The 17,802-nt window shown below is 33.4% G+C and overlaps 1 protein-coding gene across 2 annotated transcripts; it reads left to right on the forward strand.

The window, feature by feature from the left end:
• The first annotated feature begins 1,418 nt into the window (after positions 1-1,418).
• LOC145559575 (protein RRP6-like 3) lies at positions 1,419-17,107 on the forward strand. 2 transcript variants are annotated; one of them, XM_081620986.1, is made up of 12 exons: positions 1,419-1,747; positions 2,535-2,779; positions 2,960-3,058; positions 5,672-5,755; positions 6,084-6,170; positions 7,412-7,532; positions 9,688-9,890; positions 9,969-10,013; positions 12,278-12,789; positions 12,858-13,347; positions 14,417-15,057; positions 16,704-17,107. In XM_081620986.1, the coding sequence occupies exons 1-12, from the start codon at positions 1,528-1,530 to the stop codon at positions 16,774-16,776; spliced, it is 2,820 nt and encodes a 939-aa protein (XP_081477112.1). In that variant the 5' UTR covers positions 1,419-1,527; the 3' UTR covers positions 16,777-17,107. The 2 variants fall into 2 exon arrangements, with proteins under 2 accessions (XP_081477112.1, XP_081477113.1); XM_081620987.1 differs by having other exon boundaries at positions 9,688-9,722.
• Positions 17,108-17,802: the final 695 nt, after the last annotated feature.

The raw sequence follows: 17,802 nt of genomic DNA on the forward strand, positions 1-17,802 counted from the left end.
TACGAAGGGCGTGGTTTCTAGAACTTTATCTAGGACTTAGTTGTTAGTGGAGTTCTATTGTTAGTGGGATTGATAGCCCATTAGCTTTTCTTATTTAAGGAGTAGTAGTTTTAGTTTTACGGAAGTTTTTTTTTTTCATTAGTTAGTTTTAGTTTTTAGTTTTTAGTTTTCTTTTTTTAGTTTAGTTTTTCTTCTCTCTTTATCTCTCTAACTTTTCTCTCTCTCCCTTAATTAAACTCTTAGTATTATTTTCTCTCTTGTTTCTCTCTCTACAACTCTTTGTTTAATCTCAGTTATTTATTTTATTTCTTCTATCATGTCTTGTTTAATTGCTTTGTTTAGTTTATATTTAATTATGTGTGAGTAGTTTAATTCTAGGGTTTATGGGGATCCATAATTAATATGAAGGGATAATTTGTTATTATTGATTATTGATATTGCATGATAATTTCTTATTGAATTGTTTTAATTCTTTGCAATTAGATTATGAATCAAGCAGATGTAATTTGATTGTGAATGTTTAGCAATATTGAATTGATGAATCGAGCAGATGTTGATTTAATATTAAAGGCTATTTTTAATAGGAACTTAGGTCTAGTAAATTGCGAGAGCCTGTTAATCATGTTATCTGTGCATTGTTAATTAGTAATTACTTCGTTCTATCCCGGAATATTAATTATTGGTGAACCTGTGACCCTATGTTTCCTTATTATTGATTCTTTTCTCCCTAAACTCATCCTTCGTAGTATAGAATTCATATTTAGAATATTGGTTACTTAAATAATTTAGATTATAACAATTAATTAGAATTAAAAAGACTTGTTTCCCTGTGGAGTTCGACCCTACTTCCCTATCTATTGTAGTTAGTGATTTAGGTAATTATTTTTGATTAGGGGATACGACTTTACCCTGTCAATTACCCAATGATCACTCAATGGTACTAATCTAAAATCAAAATATACAATACATATAATTACACTCTTACCCCTTATTATGCATTTGTTATTGTATAATGGGACTCCCTTTAAACAAGCTCCCCATTTAATAAGCCCTCTTATAGCAAGTTTAGCCCAAGTCCTAAGACTTGGATTTGACATAATTTTTGTTGGTCCCCATTAAAAATGATGTCATCAAATTTTGGTTAAAACTCACTAAGACTTACACAATTTTATCACTTTAGCCCTAAGACTTAAATATTTGACATATTATATGTAGAAAAGTGTAAAAAAAAAAAATAATAATAAAAATAATAGTAAAGTGGGTCCCAATTTCAAGTCTTAAGTTGAGTCTTCAAATTTTAAAACTCAACTTGATACTTACTTGAGAAAAAATAAAAAAAGTCTCTAGTATAAATCTTAAGACTCAAAATGATAAAATGATTATCACCTAAATTTGCTGTTAACGTTGGAGTCAATTCCCCTATTAGTCTCTAGTTTCCCGCCGCTTCTTGAAGTCCAGCATTTCTTTGAAAGCATGAAAGCTGAGTGAACAATTGATTCCAAAACCAAACGACGAAGAACGAAGAAAATGCGATCGAAAGAGCTAAAAATCACCATTGCAATCGCAATCGCATGCATTTCCGCAATCTCTCTCTACTTTACTCTTGATCATCGCCGGCGACGTTGTAGTACCAGATTATCGTGCTATTTATCCTCTGAATTCAAGCTACAATCTTCTTTCAAGCGAGTTTTGGCTGATAATTCTTACTCTTCTTTCAAGCATCTTAGGGTTTCTGATTCTAGTAATGGTATGAACTCTAATAATTTATTGATATTGATGTCATATTTTAATTATTCTTGCTGAGTTTTAGTATATGATTGTTCATGACAGAATTTTTGATGCTTGAACTAAGTTTGAATTAGCAAATTTATATTATAATTAGATGATTTTAGAATGAATTAAGATTCATATTTATTTTAATTGGAGCTAATTAACTTTCAATTTTTCAGAATTAGTATGATGATGTTACTGTTTATTAATTTAAACCCTAATTGATTGATTGAATTTATACTTGAATACTGCAACTTTGATTGATCAAAGTCATTATGCATAGTTGATATCGGTTTAATTCGCCATGGTGTCATTTGATGCCTACAATACAATGGAGAATCGAGCACACTTTATCGAATATTGCCAGATTGGAGTGTGAATGTCTAATGTTTTGGATGTTTGGAGAAATTTACTTATTTTTTTTAATTAAATGTGAGCTAGACTAGGAGTGATGCATTCTCTAACTATTTGTTCAATTCTTTAATTGGTGAGAAAGACTGAAAGAGAGATATTACCCTCGGCTTTTTTCCCCTCCCCAAAAAACCCAAATACTATCGAGCTGACTTATCTTACCCTCCATGTTATATTGAAATGTATGTATGCATATGCATTTCATTTGGTGTATTCAATTTGAAATGTCTTAACTGATGGTACGGAATAGTGAATATGAACGAAGATGGAATTTTCTTTTCCCTCCTTTTCATGGATACATTGGCAAATTCAGGCTAAATTAAATTTTGGGATTTTGTTCATCATTTCTGCAGCCGCTGAATCATCAAATTCGCATCCTTATGAAAGAGAGATTATGACGTTGTTGGAGAATACTCAAAATGATTATATCATTTTTGATGAGATATCAAAGACGGAAATGAGCAAGTCACATGTCTGGGTGGAGTCAGAGTCACAATTACAAGAACTTGTTGATGTATTGAGTAAAGAGAAGTTAATTGCTGTGGACACAGAGCAGCACAGCCTACGATCATTTCTGGGTTTCACTGCTTTAATACAGGTAATGTCTTAAGTTTCTCTCCCTTAATATCTATTCACCAAATATTTTGATAGGCTAGCTTGTTTTTGGTGAGGTATTGCCCTGCTGTTGCATTCTTCCCTTCCTAAGCCTAAGGAGAATGCCTCATTCCTGTTTGGAATTCAATGTGTTAATCTCATCATAAACCTGTATGTCAAACAGATTTCAACTCAGAAGGAGGATTATCTTGTCGACACTATCGCTTTACACGACTCTATTCATATGCTGCAGTCTGTTTTCTCTGATCCTAATGTTGTCAAGGTAAATATCTACCACGTGATAACTTTAGCAAATCCTAAATGACTTCTTTGTTTTCCCAAGATTTACTAACTTATAAAAAAATCCCAACAGTAAACACTTTTGTATGACTTTTATTTTCCAAATTATGCACATAGCTTGTTACTACCAAAATAATATAGAAAGCATTAGATATTTTTCTTCCAACATGAAGTATGAAGAATTGACCTTAATTATCAATTTCCATGAGTACGACCTCCCCTGGGTCACTCATTAAGGACTTCGGGTCGAACTTTCATAATCTCTTCTCTTTTTAACTTGTCACACCATATAAAATACTCGCAATGATATTCCTATATGATTATTATAATAACTCCATAATTAGTTAGTAATCAAACAAAAATACGTAATATTATTCCAAACCAACTAAATATAAATTAAAATACTGACATATTTTCATGGACGGCAATAGTATTTGTGATACGGGTTACACGAGTTCTGAGCCTGTGATAGACCCGAATTTCACACAACCCGGTAATGCAGGGGCATTGGGTAGATAGGTTACCGAAGGTGGAAGTAAGATAAAAAAAAAGGGGGCTGTGATTGTTAATCGGGCTCCGAGTTTTAGATATGGTTGTAAACTTGTCAAGTGGATGGTTGAGTGAAAATTTTATATGTACTTGTGATTGAATTTAGTTGGTGTTCTATGATTGAAGTTGTTTCACTAGTTTAGGATTTTACCACCACTTTCTTCAATATTTCTTAATATTTTGGTCATACGTCTCATTACAAGCATATAAAGCCCTTATGGTTAGAAGTAAAGAGTGTGTAGGTGATTCGGTGTAAAAAGTCACAATTCAAACTTATAGTAAGGATATTAAAATGATGAGATAATGAGTGCTCGTTCTACTTTCTCTAGTCTCTACTATGCAATTTTAATTTTGTGGCTCCTGTGCTGGATGGAGTTCTCTCTCCCGTCCACCTTCGACACTACCTCTATCAAATGCCCTTCTAGTGCCTTAATTCGTTGCGTGTTTGTTGGCCGTGCCATGGCTGCTCGGATACCAAATTCAACGGAAACCGTATTGAAACGATGATTAACAGGAAAATAAGAACAAGGAAAAAGACGAATGATTGGCTGACAGAAAGATAACCAAAGGGTTGGTAACTACAAGCTACAAACTAATGGCTTTAGGCCATCACTCTCCAAGGGCTCCAATACAATTTTCTGAATGAATGATTCTTTCCCCTACTTCTTACTATTTAAACTACTTGCTATTACACTGAAGTGGCATGAGCCTTAATTGCTACAACAACTAATTTTGTCTTCTTCCACAAACTGCCTAACTAAAGGAAACGGTCCCCTGGCCCCCCTGCCTTAGTGTGTTGCTGTTGCTTGTTGTTGTGGGTTGTTTGTGCTTCCGTGCTGCTGTTATCTCCTGCTGTAAGTGTAGAGAATGGATGGCTTGGGTTGATTCATTACACACTAGTTTAGGTTTTAACCACCACTTTCTTCTATAACTTTTAATATTTTGATCCTAAGTCTCATTACAACCATATAAGGCCCTTATAATAGCATCCATTTCATGGTCTTCTTTTGCAGCTTTGGAAAATAATGAATTTTTGCAGGCTTTCTGAAAGACCTCTTTAAACGTTACCTCATTTTGGCTGTTTAGGGACAAACAATTGGATAACCTTGGTCCTTGGGGTAGTTTGATAAGTGGTCATTTTTACATTAATTTTAATTTATTTTAGTCCTCATCTTGACATGAATGAAGAGCATTTAGGCCCTATTCACTTCACCTTTAAAAAAATATTCAGTAAAAATAATTTCAATTTTGTAAAAATAATTTTAGTTGAATAAAAATAAGTTCAGTTGAGTAACAATAATTTTAGTTTAACAAAAATAATTTCAGTTTAGTAAAAATTTGTAACTTAGAAGAAGAAATATAATAGAGAATCAATAAAAAATAATTTTAGTTTAGCAAAAATAATTTCAATTCAGTGATGAGAATTTTATTACAATAAAAGTAATTCCAGTTCAACAAAAATAAGGTAAAGCGAACAAGGTCTTAGTGCTAATTTTGCGTAGTGTTCATTATTCTGAGTTATATGATACTTGAGAGGGTGTTTTATGATTTTTGATGTGCTTCAAGGGTAATTGGACATTCCTTGATCCCCTATTTTTGTTGATGTTGATTTGAACTTAAGATTGGGAACATGTTTTGAAGTCACATGCAAAGAAACTATGGGAGGAAAGGCTCTTATCTGATAGCCTTTGGACAGAAGCTACTGGTCCCTGGAATTTGGGGAGCACATCCGTACTGGGCTCCTAAGTGCACTGCCGAATGTGGCCTGCTGTTTCTGATTTGAAAGACTTTGACATCTGTTTGTTGTTGTACCATTTAATAAACAGAAGTGAGTCTGACTTATGGTACTGGATTACACAAATGTAGACAACCAGAAGCACATTTATTTCCTTTTTTTCATTCTTTATGTTTTAAGAGTTAAGTGAGTCTGACTTATTGCTGAATGTAATGCCTTTGCTGTGGACTTTTTTGTCTATCCCTCCAATAACTAGGTAGTTATACTCACAGAAAAATACAGGTTTCAGTGATCATTTTTCCTCACTTGCAGGTGTTTCACGGTGCAGACAATGATGTACTTTGGCTGCAAAGAGACTTCCACATTTATGTGGTTAACATGTTCGATACTGCAAAGGTCTTTGTCCTTTTCCTTATCACATTGTCAATTAAAGGTGAATTGGTTGTAAAAGTTAATAAAATGCAGAATAAATTATCCTCATGTGCAAAATCTTTTAAAAGTCTAATGGCTGAAAGTAATAATGAAGTGTACAATTAATGATCCTATTGAAAATCTCTTAAGATAATTCAATAGAATATCAGTTATACCAGTACTATTGCAAGGTCTGTTGTAGCATAAACTAGGTTTATTAAAGTGTTATACTGTATTAATAGATTATCAATCATGTTTGGATGCTTGTTTTTTAAGATGCATGCCTTGATGCCTCTACCTTATTTTTGTGCAGGCATGTGAAATTCTATCTAAACCACATAAATCTCTGGCATACTTACTTGAGACCTACTGTGGTGTTACCACAAACAAATTATTACAGGTAGGGTCATATCATTTCATTGGTCAGGCTTACATTTTGCTTTTAAATAGTATGATCTCTTTGTAATACCTATTGATTTTGCTAGAGTTGTGCAAAGAAGATAAGGAACTGACATTTATGTTCAGAAAGTTGGAATTACGAATTTGCATACTGATGGCATAGGCAGTCTGAAGTAGAACAGGATTGCACTTGTCTGATTGTCTCCATCAGTTTGTTTGAGTTTTCTGTCTTTCTGATTCACTGCAATAGATTCAAGGTAAGTTGCAAAAAACAATGAGAATAAAAAGCAAAGTTGAAGCTTTGATTGATAACAATTGATTTCACAAGTTAGCGGCTTTAGGCTGGAAGTCTCCACTAGTGACTCTTGGTTACAACTCTCAAATAGTGACTTGAGGTCACAACTCTCCTACCCATAGTGCCCCTCCTTAGGTTAGCTTATTACATTCACAAAAAAGGAATATGAACTTTGGTGATTTTTCCTCAGTTTTTCCAAGGTGAAACTTAAATGTTTGAATCTATGAGGTGGGAACAAATCAACAAAGTGTATTTAGTTTTTCAAACTGTGTAGTAAGTTCTAATTATGTAGGGCAAGATAATTAGTTTAAAGACAATAAATTTTCTTGGTGAATTATCAAAGTTAACAAAATTTCATGTCTAGAAAAGGGATGGTGTCCTAGCATTTGCCTTGCAGAAGGATGCTTTCTAAATATTTTTTCAACTTAAGCTGTGTAAGTAGACTAGTAGGGAATTTAAAGCTGTAATTAGTACATGCACATCTTGAATAATGCAGATAATGAATTGTTGACTATTTTTTCAATAAGGCAGAGCAGATTAAGATACTAAGCTTAAATTGATCTCTGATATTGTTGCTAGGTCCCTGGCTAATTTTTAATATTGAATAGTTGCCAAAGCAGAAGATCCAATTTACTGGTGTTTATGGTAAACTGCAATTCTATGTAAGTGGCATATGGATTCCTAATATTTGGAATATATATAATACTTGTATTAATAAGCTTATCATGAAAGGCATAATCATAAGCCTATAATTCTAGATTTACATTTTACAAGTATTAATGTTAGTAATTTAGTATATTACACACAGACCTATTAGATTCTTCATAATCTGTTTGAAATTTCTATATCATTTTTCATTCTTTTCCACATACCCCTAAGGAGAGAGGATCAAAGGAGAAGATCTTAATATAGAGTAACTATTGATGTGATGTTGCCACTTTGTCTAGCGTGAAGATTGGAGACAGCGCCCTCTTCCTGAAGAGATGGTGGAGTATGCCCGATTAGATGCACATTTTCTTCTTTATATAGCACGATGCTTGATCAAGGAGCTTGAAGCAAAAGATAAAGGTATAATTCAACTATTTTTTTTTAAAGTTGTTGGGGTTTTAAAGATATTAAATGATTAAAAACTCAATATGAGAAAAATCCTTCCACATCTATCACGGATGAATACTTTGCACAATACATATTATGTTTTCCCCTTGTTTAAGGATTAAAAAACGTTATTCGGAATTTAAAAACAAAATCATTCTTTAAACTGAGTGATTGAAAGCTCATGATGATTCAGAGATATAAATAGGATTCTTCCAAATGACAGACTTCATCAACTCAAGCTGAATACTGCTATATTATTATTTTTTTAAGTGTTAACATAGAATTACTTTCACTTAGCTGAAACAAAACTCTCCAAATCTGAAGGGAGATGATTTACTTGGGCAAGTAGCTTTACATGGGAAAATTCCATTCCCTTGGGCACTAAGAATATTCTTGCCAAAAAAAAAAAAAAAAAAATGTTAAGAATTAAATTATTTTTTTGTTGAACTTGGTTTAGAATTATCGATTAGAAATCTTACTTTACCGATTCAGTATATTATAATATTACTCCCTTTTCACCCTATATCTACATAACTGAAACTTATATTAGTTTTACCGGGATCAAATTATTTTTTGTTGAACTTGGTTTAGATTTATAAATTAGAAATCTTACTTTTTTGATTCAGTATATTATAGTAATACTCCCTTAATTATTTTTTGTTCTACCCACTTCTCATTATAGTCTCATCTTACTTTCTATTTTAAGATTATCCCCTTTTTCATCTTACCCCTTTTACTCCATAATAATTACGTCTTTCCATACACTATTTTTTACTTGATCACTCTTTTCTACACCCACCACCTTTTTAAACTTTCTCTCACTTAATCCTACTTTATGTTACACGCACTCACATTTTTCTATATTCAAATTGCATATCCATAGACTTAGTTGAACATAAAAGACGGAGGTAGTGTATTTGTTTATTGAAGTTACTGATTTTAAAAACTTATTTTTACTAAACTTAAGTTATATTTACTAAATTTTTTTAGGTTTATTTGTAGTTTACCACCTAAAAATAACCGCTTTTTGAAATAATTATCCATTATAATTTTAAAACAACACCCAAAAAAAGACAAAAGATTAGATTTCACCACCATATAGCACTTTCCGTTAAAAAATCGTTAAGTTCCTTATTTTTGAAAATATTCATCGATTTTCATGCCGAAACTTGTTCTATTAAAGTTCTAGTGGTTATTTTGACTTTAAAGGTTCCGAAAGTTGACAAAAAAATTATTGAAAATGCCTCAATTTGTGTGCATCACGCAAATCGAGGTATATCTTAGTATGCATAACGTGGCATTTCCAATACTTTTTTTTGTTAATTTTGACCTTAAATAGCACCCATTAGGGTCAAAATTTCTAAGCAGCATATTTTTGGCGTGGAAATTGAGGAAAGTTTTTTGAAACGTTAGATTTAATGGTTTTCTTGACAAAAAGTCCGAAAGTGTTAAGTGGTGGTTTTTTTTTTTTTTTTTTTTTGGGTGGCATTTTATGCTGAAATTAAAATAGGTGGTTAGTTTAAAAAGTGGGTTATTTTTGGGTGGTAGAATACAAAAAAATCCTTAATTTTATTTTGTTTGACTTGTTTATAATTGTATCATTTTTAAAAGGTGAATAGAACAAGGCCTAAGTTTCTTAAATAAGGTGAATAGAAAATAGCCTAAGGGCATGCTTGGATTGGGGGTAACGTATTAAGGGGTAATAAAAGTCAAACTTGAAAAAACATAAGTAATTAGAGGTATTGTTGTAGGAGGTATGGTGTTTAAAAATGAAATAAAGTAGTTGTTCCATGACGAAAAGAGAGAGATGGAGGAATTATTACTGTCATAATGAGGTAATAGTTACACACACTTCTCATAGTGTAACTATTACCCCCCAATATGAGCCTCTTTCTTTACCTCATACCTCACCATCACTACATAATTTTTCTTACAAACACACCATCGCTATCTCCTCCTTCCCTATTTACTTTCATTTTGCTTAGTTTGACTTTATTACCGTAGTAATACATTTCCCTCAATCCAAGCATGCCCTAAGTATAGATAAATTTGTCATGTAGGAAAATGTACTTTGGAAGCTTTGTTTGTATGCATTATCAGCCTTGAATATAGAAAAAAATGTTAACAGATACCAGTCAACCAAAAGATTCAACACCTCAGGATGTCAGGTTCCAATTCCTCCCCGAGGCTATTCGCAGGTCAAATATGATTAGTTTGCAACTGTTCTGCAAAGAGTCTGATTCTTTTCCTGGAGAATCTGTAGCATCATCAATAATTTCTCGTTATTTGAATAATCAAGGAGTTTCTGTCTCTGAAATTTCAGGACCACAGGTACACAAGTTCAATTTTTGTTATGATGCAGCTATTATGCCTGAAATACTAATATTGCTGTTCTGATGCTATTACCAGGTCCAGAATCACATAAGAAAACTTTGCGCCTGGAGAGACTTAATGGTTAGTAATTAAGTTTTGACACTTACGGTTCCTTTTTAAAATATGCATGGACCATCAATTTGATCGTTGTTTAATAAGTGGGTAATTCTCTTGATGTTGGCAGTTTGGCACATCCAATCAGAAACATGTTCATGCCTACATCCAAGATTACATTTTATTGCACAATGTGCACTGTTAAACACAAATTAACATTATTTTTTCAAATTAGTTTTCACAAGTGTATTTTTTAAGGTTGGTACATCTATCCTTAGACACAAAAAGAATTGCTTTGTTCAATTCTTGTTTAGGAGTGTGTGTGTGTGTGTGTGTTTTTTTTTTTTTTTTTTTTATATATTGTTCCATTCTTGTTTGGGAAAGTGTTTTTTTCCTTTCATATTTTAAAAAAATGTTTTTTTCTTGATTATTTCAAATATTAAATTTGTAAAGGGTGTCCGTACTCTGCCTCTAATTAATGCTTGAGAATCGAAAAGCTCTTAGGCCCCTTTCTTTAGAGATGTTTTGCTCTGCTCTGTTTTGATCTGCTTTGCTTAAAAATAATAATGAATATTGAATAAATATAATAATTAATATTTAATAATAATAATTAATAATTAATAATAATAATAATAAATAATTATTAATTAATAATAATAATAATTAATAATAATAATAATAATTAATAATTATTAATTAATAATAATGATGATGATGATGATGATGATGATGATGTTCTGCAGTGCCAGAAGCTCAAAAGAAAAGGGCCTTAGACTGATATTACATCGATTACTCGATTAGGTAACTCTGTCAAGAAATTAGGTTTTAACATTGAATAACCAAGGTGTTGTGGTTAATCTTTCATGTGATAACTTAAATGAGGGTATAGTGAAAGGAAGATCTAGAAAGCTGTTTATTGTGAATGAACAAGTGAGCTACAAAGAGCTGTGGCAAGGAATTTTGAGAATTGTATTTTCTTAAATGGTCAAAGCTAGTACGGGGTTTGAGGAAATAAGTACATGAATGGTTAAATCACTTAAATGGAAGAGTATACAATGGAAGCATTAATGAGGGCTTCCTCATTTATGTGTGATCACTATGTTTGTACTGAAAAAAAGGACATTTAAGGTAGCCTTTAGATCAGGAGCCACCTGAAGACTAGAGCCCTAAATTCTGGACATTCACAGGGATATTGCTTCTTGGCGAACTGTGATTGGCTGGATTTTAAAGCAATCAAAAGCTTGCATCCATGGTGTAAACACAAAGCTGCAATATTTTGGTTGGGTTGTATACTTGTATTGTAAAGAATCATCATTTGACCGAACTGAAATTGTTTGTATCAACGAGTATGTCGAAAACCCACAACTTTGGTTGAGTCAAATGTTCCGATCTTATATCACCCCGTGTTGAATGTTATATTCCTTGTGTCACTCAAAAGTTACTTTTGATTTATAGATATAGTGAAAGATTCCCCATGTCTCACCAGTCACTACTAGTGACTATAATGCTTTACTATTCTATTTTAACTATTCAAATAGTGTACAACTACTATCAAATCCTAAAGACTTTGAAATTAGATTTGCATTGTGAAAACCGTGACATGGTTCGTGATTGACGAATAATATTCGCACTTGCAACACTGTGATCGCAACGAAAACCATATTTTTGAACCATGAGTCATGTGACCTGATGGTAATTGCAACGTTCTCTGTTAATTCAATAACAATAGATCATTGGACCATTGAGATTGGTGAATTAAAATAGAGTAACTTCATGTATAGTATATGATGCACAAGCCGTAATTCTTCTAGAGCTCTTTCAAGTTGAAGGATTAGGTTTTGCTGTTAAAATTTGTCATAGAATGAGATTATGTAACTTCAGAAATATCAACTTTCTCTGTTTTTCCGATAGACCTCTGTTCTATATCATAGCGAAGAAGAATAGGGAATACTTTGGACATTAACCTCTGACTAAATCAATACCAATTAACCTTGAGACGAAAATACCTTATAACAGACATTAATATATCTCTAGATGCCTGTTACTGTCTGAAAGGTGATGAAATCTATGTTTCTTCACTTTGAAGTTGCATCGCTTTCTTTGTCTTGAGTTTGGGTCTTGTACAGCTTCTGTACTGTTATGAGTCACTTGGAAAATTACCGTGTGCTTTTTTCAATTGAATGAGAAATATTAGCTTGGTATAGTGTTCTTTTACAGTTTTACTTCTTTAGTTGCCTTTTACATCATATTGTCAATTGGGCTGTTCAGCAATTTTCAATTCTTAATTTCAGGCTCGTGTTCATGATGAGAGCTTGAGATATGTATTATCAGACCAGGCTATTGTTGCTCTTGCGGAAAAGAACCCAGTATCTGAAACAGAAATCTACAGTGTCATTTCTGCAGCTGATGAAGATAATGATTTATACCCATCCTCATCCAGCATAATATCACCATCTCCTGTGATCTACAGTCATTGGGATGATGTCCATGGATTGTTGAAAGAAGAACAAAGCAACTCTGTTGATATTTTGAGAAGGCTTCTTCATAAGCACCTTGGTCCAAATGGGAGTTGCTCTCTGTCTACTTACAACTACAATCTTCTCTTTGGTTCCAACCTGAAACTTGAAAATGGGTCAATATCGACGAAAAATGGGGTGAGAAGTGGAAAGCTAGTTACACGCAAGGCTTCAAGAGAGCTCTTTGTTCAAAAATTCTCATGCAAAGCTCCAGTTTATCATAACTGTAGGATATATGCTAGTGACGGCCGGTTGCTATGTTATTGTGATCACAAAAAGCTTGAATGGTTGGTCGTGATTAAATATCTTTGGCTATCTACCCCTCTATTTGCTACTAATAATATTGCATCTATAGGTACCTTAGCCGCAACTTAGCAAAACTTATGGATGACAACCCTCAAGCTATCATGCTTTTGTTTGAACCCAAGGGACGCCCAGAAGATGAAGACAATGATTTCTACATCCAAAGTAAAAGAAACTTGTGTGTTAGCTGTGGTGAGAACAAACATTATTTAAGGTATCGGATAATACCTTCTTGCTACAGAATGCATTTTCCCGAGCACCTTAAAAGTCACCGTTCTCATGATATAGTCCTGCTGTGTGTTGATTGCCACGAAGTTGCTCACGCCGCTGCTGAAAAGTATAAAAAACTTGTTGCTGCTGAATATCGCATACCACTTTATGTGACAAAAGTGGTAGATTCAGGACAACTGCAACATACTGAGACACCTGAACTGCAAGATCATGAAGTAGGTGTTTCACCATTGCAACTCCGAACAGCAGCAATGGCGCTTCTGAGGCATGGACCAAGGATGCCATCCAAACGTCATGAGGAATTGGTGAAGGTGTGGAACTTTTTTCATTTTTATTTTTAATTTTTTTTTTTGTATGGAAGCATAAAATATAAGTCTGGTGTATTATCATTGTGAGTTGGATCTTGATTATTTTGTCCTGGTCGCTGGTGGCCTTCTCCAGGTTTTAAATTATTTTATTTTATTTTTTTCTATCAATTGATGTTACATCTATGGTATAAGTTGCAAACTTTCTTGTTTGATATTGGGATTTTGACTGCTTTGTCCACTTTTTCAGCATGCTTGTGAATGTAGGTTGGCTTAGAAATTTACTCTTTCATTCAATCATTCCTCATGTATAACCTTACTTTTTGTGTGCACTGGGTTAGAAGGTTGTAGCACTGCTATTATTAATTCATTGCTTGAATTGATTGCATTGTTAGATTTAGAATTCAAAAGCTGATATTGAAAAAGAGGTAGATTACTTGTAGTATGCCATAAATACTCCCCAATGGTCAATCGGTCATGTGGGGATGATATGAAGAACTTCTATACCGAAATTTATTTATCTAGTGGATAAATAAGATAGGAATCAAAATCAAGTAACCTCCATTATTATGGATCCTAATCATTCTTTACAACAAATATCATGACACACATTATCATGCTTTTCACTCACGGTTTTGCTAGCAAAGGTTATCCACAGTTTTTCTTTCAACTGCCTTCATTTTTCTATTTTCCTTGTCTGTGCATCTACACTATTATGGTAGAACAATATAGCGTACTATATACTCAAATCATCTCCTTGTACTACACTTAAAAATAAACTAGGTCGTAACTTTTTTATCTGTTGTGTTTTCTTTTCTTGTTATTTCTCAATTTCCTTTGCCTGAGGATGGGTAGCCAAGTTTGCTTATATGCCCAGCGTTCAATCTTCAGCCATTATGTATTGAACGTAATATAGATCTGATTCTGAATGTGCATACTGCGTTACTTTGCATAATAATTGAATTATATTATGTTATGTGTTTTAATTCCAGAGCAAAGCATTTGCTGCTTAATAGTGTGATACAAGATTTTGTTTTTCTGATAATGTCTCATCTTTTACTTGGGATCTATTAAGGTTGTCCGGACTTATTATGGAGGTAGGGAGATATCACATGAAGACCTTGAGGCAGCTTTACATGTTGGCATGAGTCCTAATGAAAAGAGAAAATTTGAGAAAAAAAGAGGGGCTTCCTCTAAACATTCCTTCGCAGAAAAATTTTCAGGTGAGGTACCTGGGAACAATTCTTCTGACATGCTTGAACCGAGCAACCAATATCCATTAGTAACTAGTAAGCCCAGTGGATCACTGGATGCAACAGATCAAGCGTCGTATTTGCAGCTAGTCAACAAGCCTGAAACAAAGGTAAAGACACCCTCGTTTTCTGTGAAAGACATCAGCGGGGATGCTTTTACTGCTAAAAGTGTACTTGTGACTTCAGCCGACAGTGGAACCTCTGATGACAAAGATGTGATGCTTTTGGATACTGAAAATACCTGTGAGAATAGAAATCCTCAGCAAGCAGCTGTTGATGGTAGAAAGTGTAAGTCAAAGGTTTCATTGTTAGGACATGGGCCTCATGGGCAAAAAGTTGTGGATTATTTGCTCAAAAACCATGGAGAGGATGGGATTCATGTATTTTGTCAAAGGTGGCGACAAGTCTTTATTGATGCTCTCCATCCCCGTTATCTTCCTGGCGGATGGGATGTAAAGCACAGGTAAGTTGTTCTACATCATGCTTATCATTATATTTAATGCTTCTCTTGTGTCCTCCAACTTCCCACGTTTCCAGCCCCTCACTTCTCTTATTCTAATGGACTTGCATATGCATAGACAGCGTATATAGTGTACAAACTACAAAGGCTGTTTGTCAGTGAAATTTTTGAATTTTAAATTATCGCTTTGTCGGGCCCTGTATTACTAGTTTTTTAGATTACATACTATGCTCCTGTATCCTGTCTGTTGTTTTCTTTGGAGTGCAAATTGGAAGCAAACCACCTATCTATATCTGTAACATACAACTCATTAGTATATCGACCATTATCACCCATCTAATCTCCTAAATGCTCACATATGATGTATGAATTGAGAGATGTAAAGGATGTCATCAATGTATGTCTTGAAATGTTGTAAGTTCTGAGCGAGGCACTTTTGGGCTGGTTGTTCATGTTGCATGGGCTGCATGAGTTTGCTAGCTACATAATTTTCCTCTAGCAGGTTGATATATCTTGGATTGAGTATACTTAATGTTTTTTCTTGTGTAGTCTTGCAAAGTTGAGATTTTTGGATTGACTTTTTCTACTTGGTGCTCTAAATATACCATGAAAATAGCTTGATTTGTCAAAGGGCCAACCCTGTCAATTTCTTAGAAATATAGGCTGAATTATACTACAAATTATGTATGCAGATTAGCTCATCATTTTGGGAAGAAAATTTATAAACTATTCAACTACACATGAAAAATCAATTGCTACAGCACTTGATAATTATGAAACAGGTCTCTTAATATTTGGGTCAATTTAATAATGATAGGATAAAGAAGTCATTTCAAAGACCTCAACTTTGCAAGATTATCCACATAAAAATAATAAGCCCAACAAAAAGAAATATTCCAAAATGTACAAACTTGCCGGAGGGAAAATCACATAGCTAGCAATCTCTGCTATATATTTCAACTGTCAGATCCATCAGCATTTTCTTGTGTCTGCATTTGATTCTACTCTTGTCTTATTGATCTGCATTGATGTTTTGTAACTGCTTGGTATTCGCTTTGCTCCTTAAGTAAAATTCCTTAAAATTCCTATATAGCTGCTTTTGGTTAGGGTCACTCGTGTATGAGATTTGGAATTTATTTAGAAGTCAGTCTAGTATGGTCAAAGTTAAGGTTCTTTAATGCAGGTTATTATGTTGCATGCTGGTGGAAAAATTCCGTTGTTATTAAGCTGCTTTCCTTAAACTTTTTGACATTTCTTGAAAGTTAAGATTATAATTGAATTAAACTTAGAAGATTATCTGATACTGTAAAAATTAAAATTGTTCAATGGGTGGTGGTTTTGTTGCATCCTGCAGGAAGATGAAGATAAAATGTGTATAATACTTGGTATTTTTCTAGGACTTCTCTGAAATTAAAATTGTTGGTTTGCTTATTTATGTTCTCTTTTGGGACAAAAATTTATTGATATACATACTTATTCATACTTACTTAGAAGCTATCTAGACCATGTAAACGCTTGTTCTGATATTTCTGTTAAGAGTTATTGAACTATTCCTTTACCAGCTACTTTTTTGTTCGTTTTATTGTTAGTTTTATGCGGTTCTGATACTGATTTATGTGTGTTTTTTTTCTTTTCTTTTTTTTTCCTAGTGGAAAGAGAGGTTTTGGAGAATTCAGCGTTTATAATCCTGGGAAGAAGGATAGTGATACCATCCCGGGGTAGCAAGTTTTGCTGATGAGCTGCTTGATATATACATTAATCAGATGGTTTTCCCAGAATCAAAATTTTCACCATGTCTCCTTGATAGTTCCAATCCTTTCAAGTTCTTGTATGGCTTGTTTGGGAATTTACATTTGATATCAGATTGATACAGGTACCAAAAGTCCAAAACTGAAGTTTTGTACGTAGTAATAGATAAAAACCATTTAGTTTGTTGGACCATGTGATAAGGTAGATTGATTGCAAAATTTTTGGTAAGTGTAGCAGTAGCAGTAGCAAATTGTGAAGATACCTCAAAAAGAAAGTACTCCGTTAATACATAACTTTTTCTTTAGGTTTTTTTTTTAAATTTTTTTTTTTTAGTTGACACGTTTTGACTTTTAACATTATTCACACACTTTCCGTTGATCGTGTTTTGTGTGTTTTACGTAATGAATGATATAACTATGTGGTATCTTGTTAGTTTTGTCACAATATGTATTTTCAAAATATCAATTTTTATAATTTTGCTTATAGGTAATTAAAGTTATTAATGTTGAATTTATGTATTGACAAACGTTTGTGACTAAAGAAAGTGTCAACTAAAAAACCGGAGAAAGATGTCTTAAGCAATCTTGTTGCATATCCATCCGAGAGCATTTTACTTTTTGATTTGATCCCTAAGTGATTGATGTTACGGGTCTTATTGAATCAGTACTAGGGCAATTATTGGGCTAATTGTTGGAATTTAACAATTTGAATTCAAAAAATTAGAAAATTTAATTCATGAATCCATTAATTTACCCTATGGGGTGTATCACTCCACCTGATCGGCTAACATCGGTCGAGTGTTTCAAGGCTGTAGGGTTTTCCTCCAAATCAGATTCCCTTATTTGCGCCTTGCGATTTTCAAGGTGGATTCCCCATGAAAGAGCTTGTGAACCAGAGAAAGAATATGCTTTTGAAAGAGATGAAGATGGTTGTGAAGGATTAGAAGAATTTGAAGGCGTAATTGATGAAGAGTAATTGCCTCTTTATTGAAGAAATTAG

This window comes from Chenopodium album, chromosome 9 (genome assembly GCF_948465745.1).
Source record: "Chenopodium album chromosome 9, dcCheAlbu1.1, whole genome shotgun sequence".
Classification (NCBI taxonomy): domain Eukaryota; kingdom Viridiplantae; phylum Streptophyta; class Magnoliopsida; order Caryophyllales; family Amaranthaceae; genus Chenopodium; species Chenopodium album.

Excerpts from the sequence above, each read along its gene's own strand:
- LOC145559575 (XM_081620986.1), top strand. The coding sequence starts at position 1,528 with ATGCGATCGAAAGAGCTAAAAATCACCATTGCAATCGCAATCGCATGC. Across the intron at positions 1,748-2,534 it reads GGTTTCTGATTCTAGTAATG|CCGCTGAATCATCAAATTCG; the intron begins GTATGAACTCTA and ends TCATTTCTGCAG. Across the intron at positions 7,533-9,687 it reads GCTTGAAGCAAAAGATAAAG|ATACCAGTCAACCAAAAGAT; the intron begins GTATAATTCAAC and ends AAATGTTAACAG.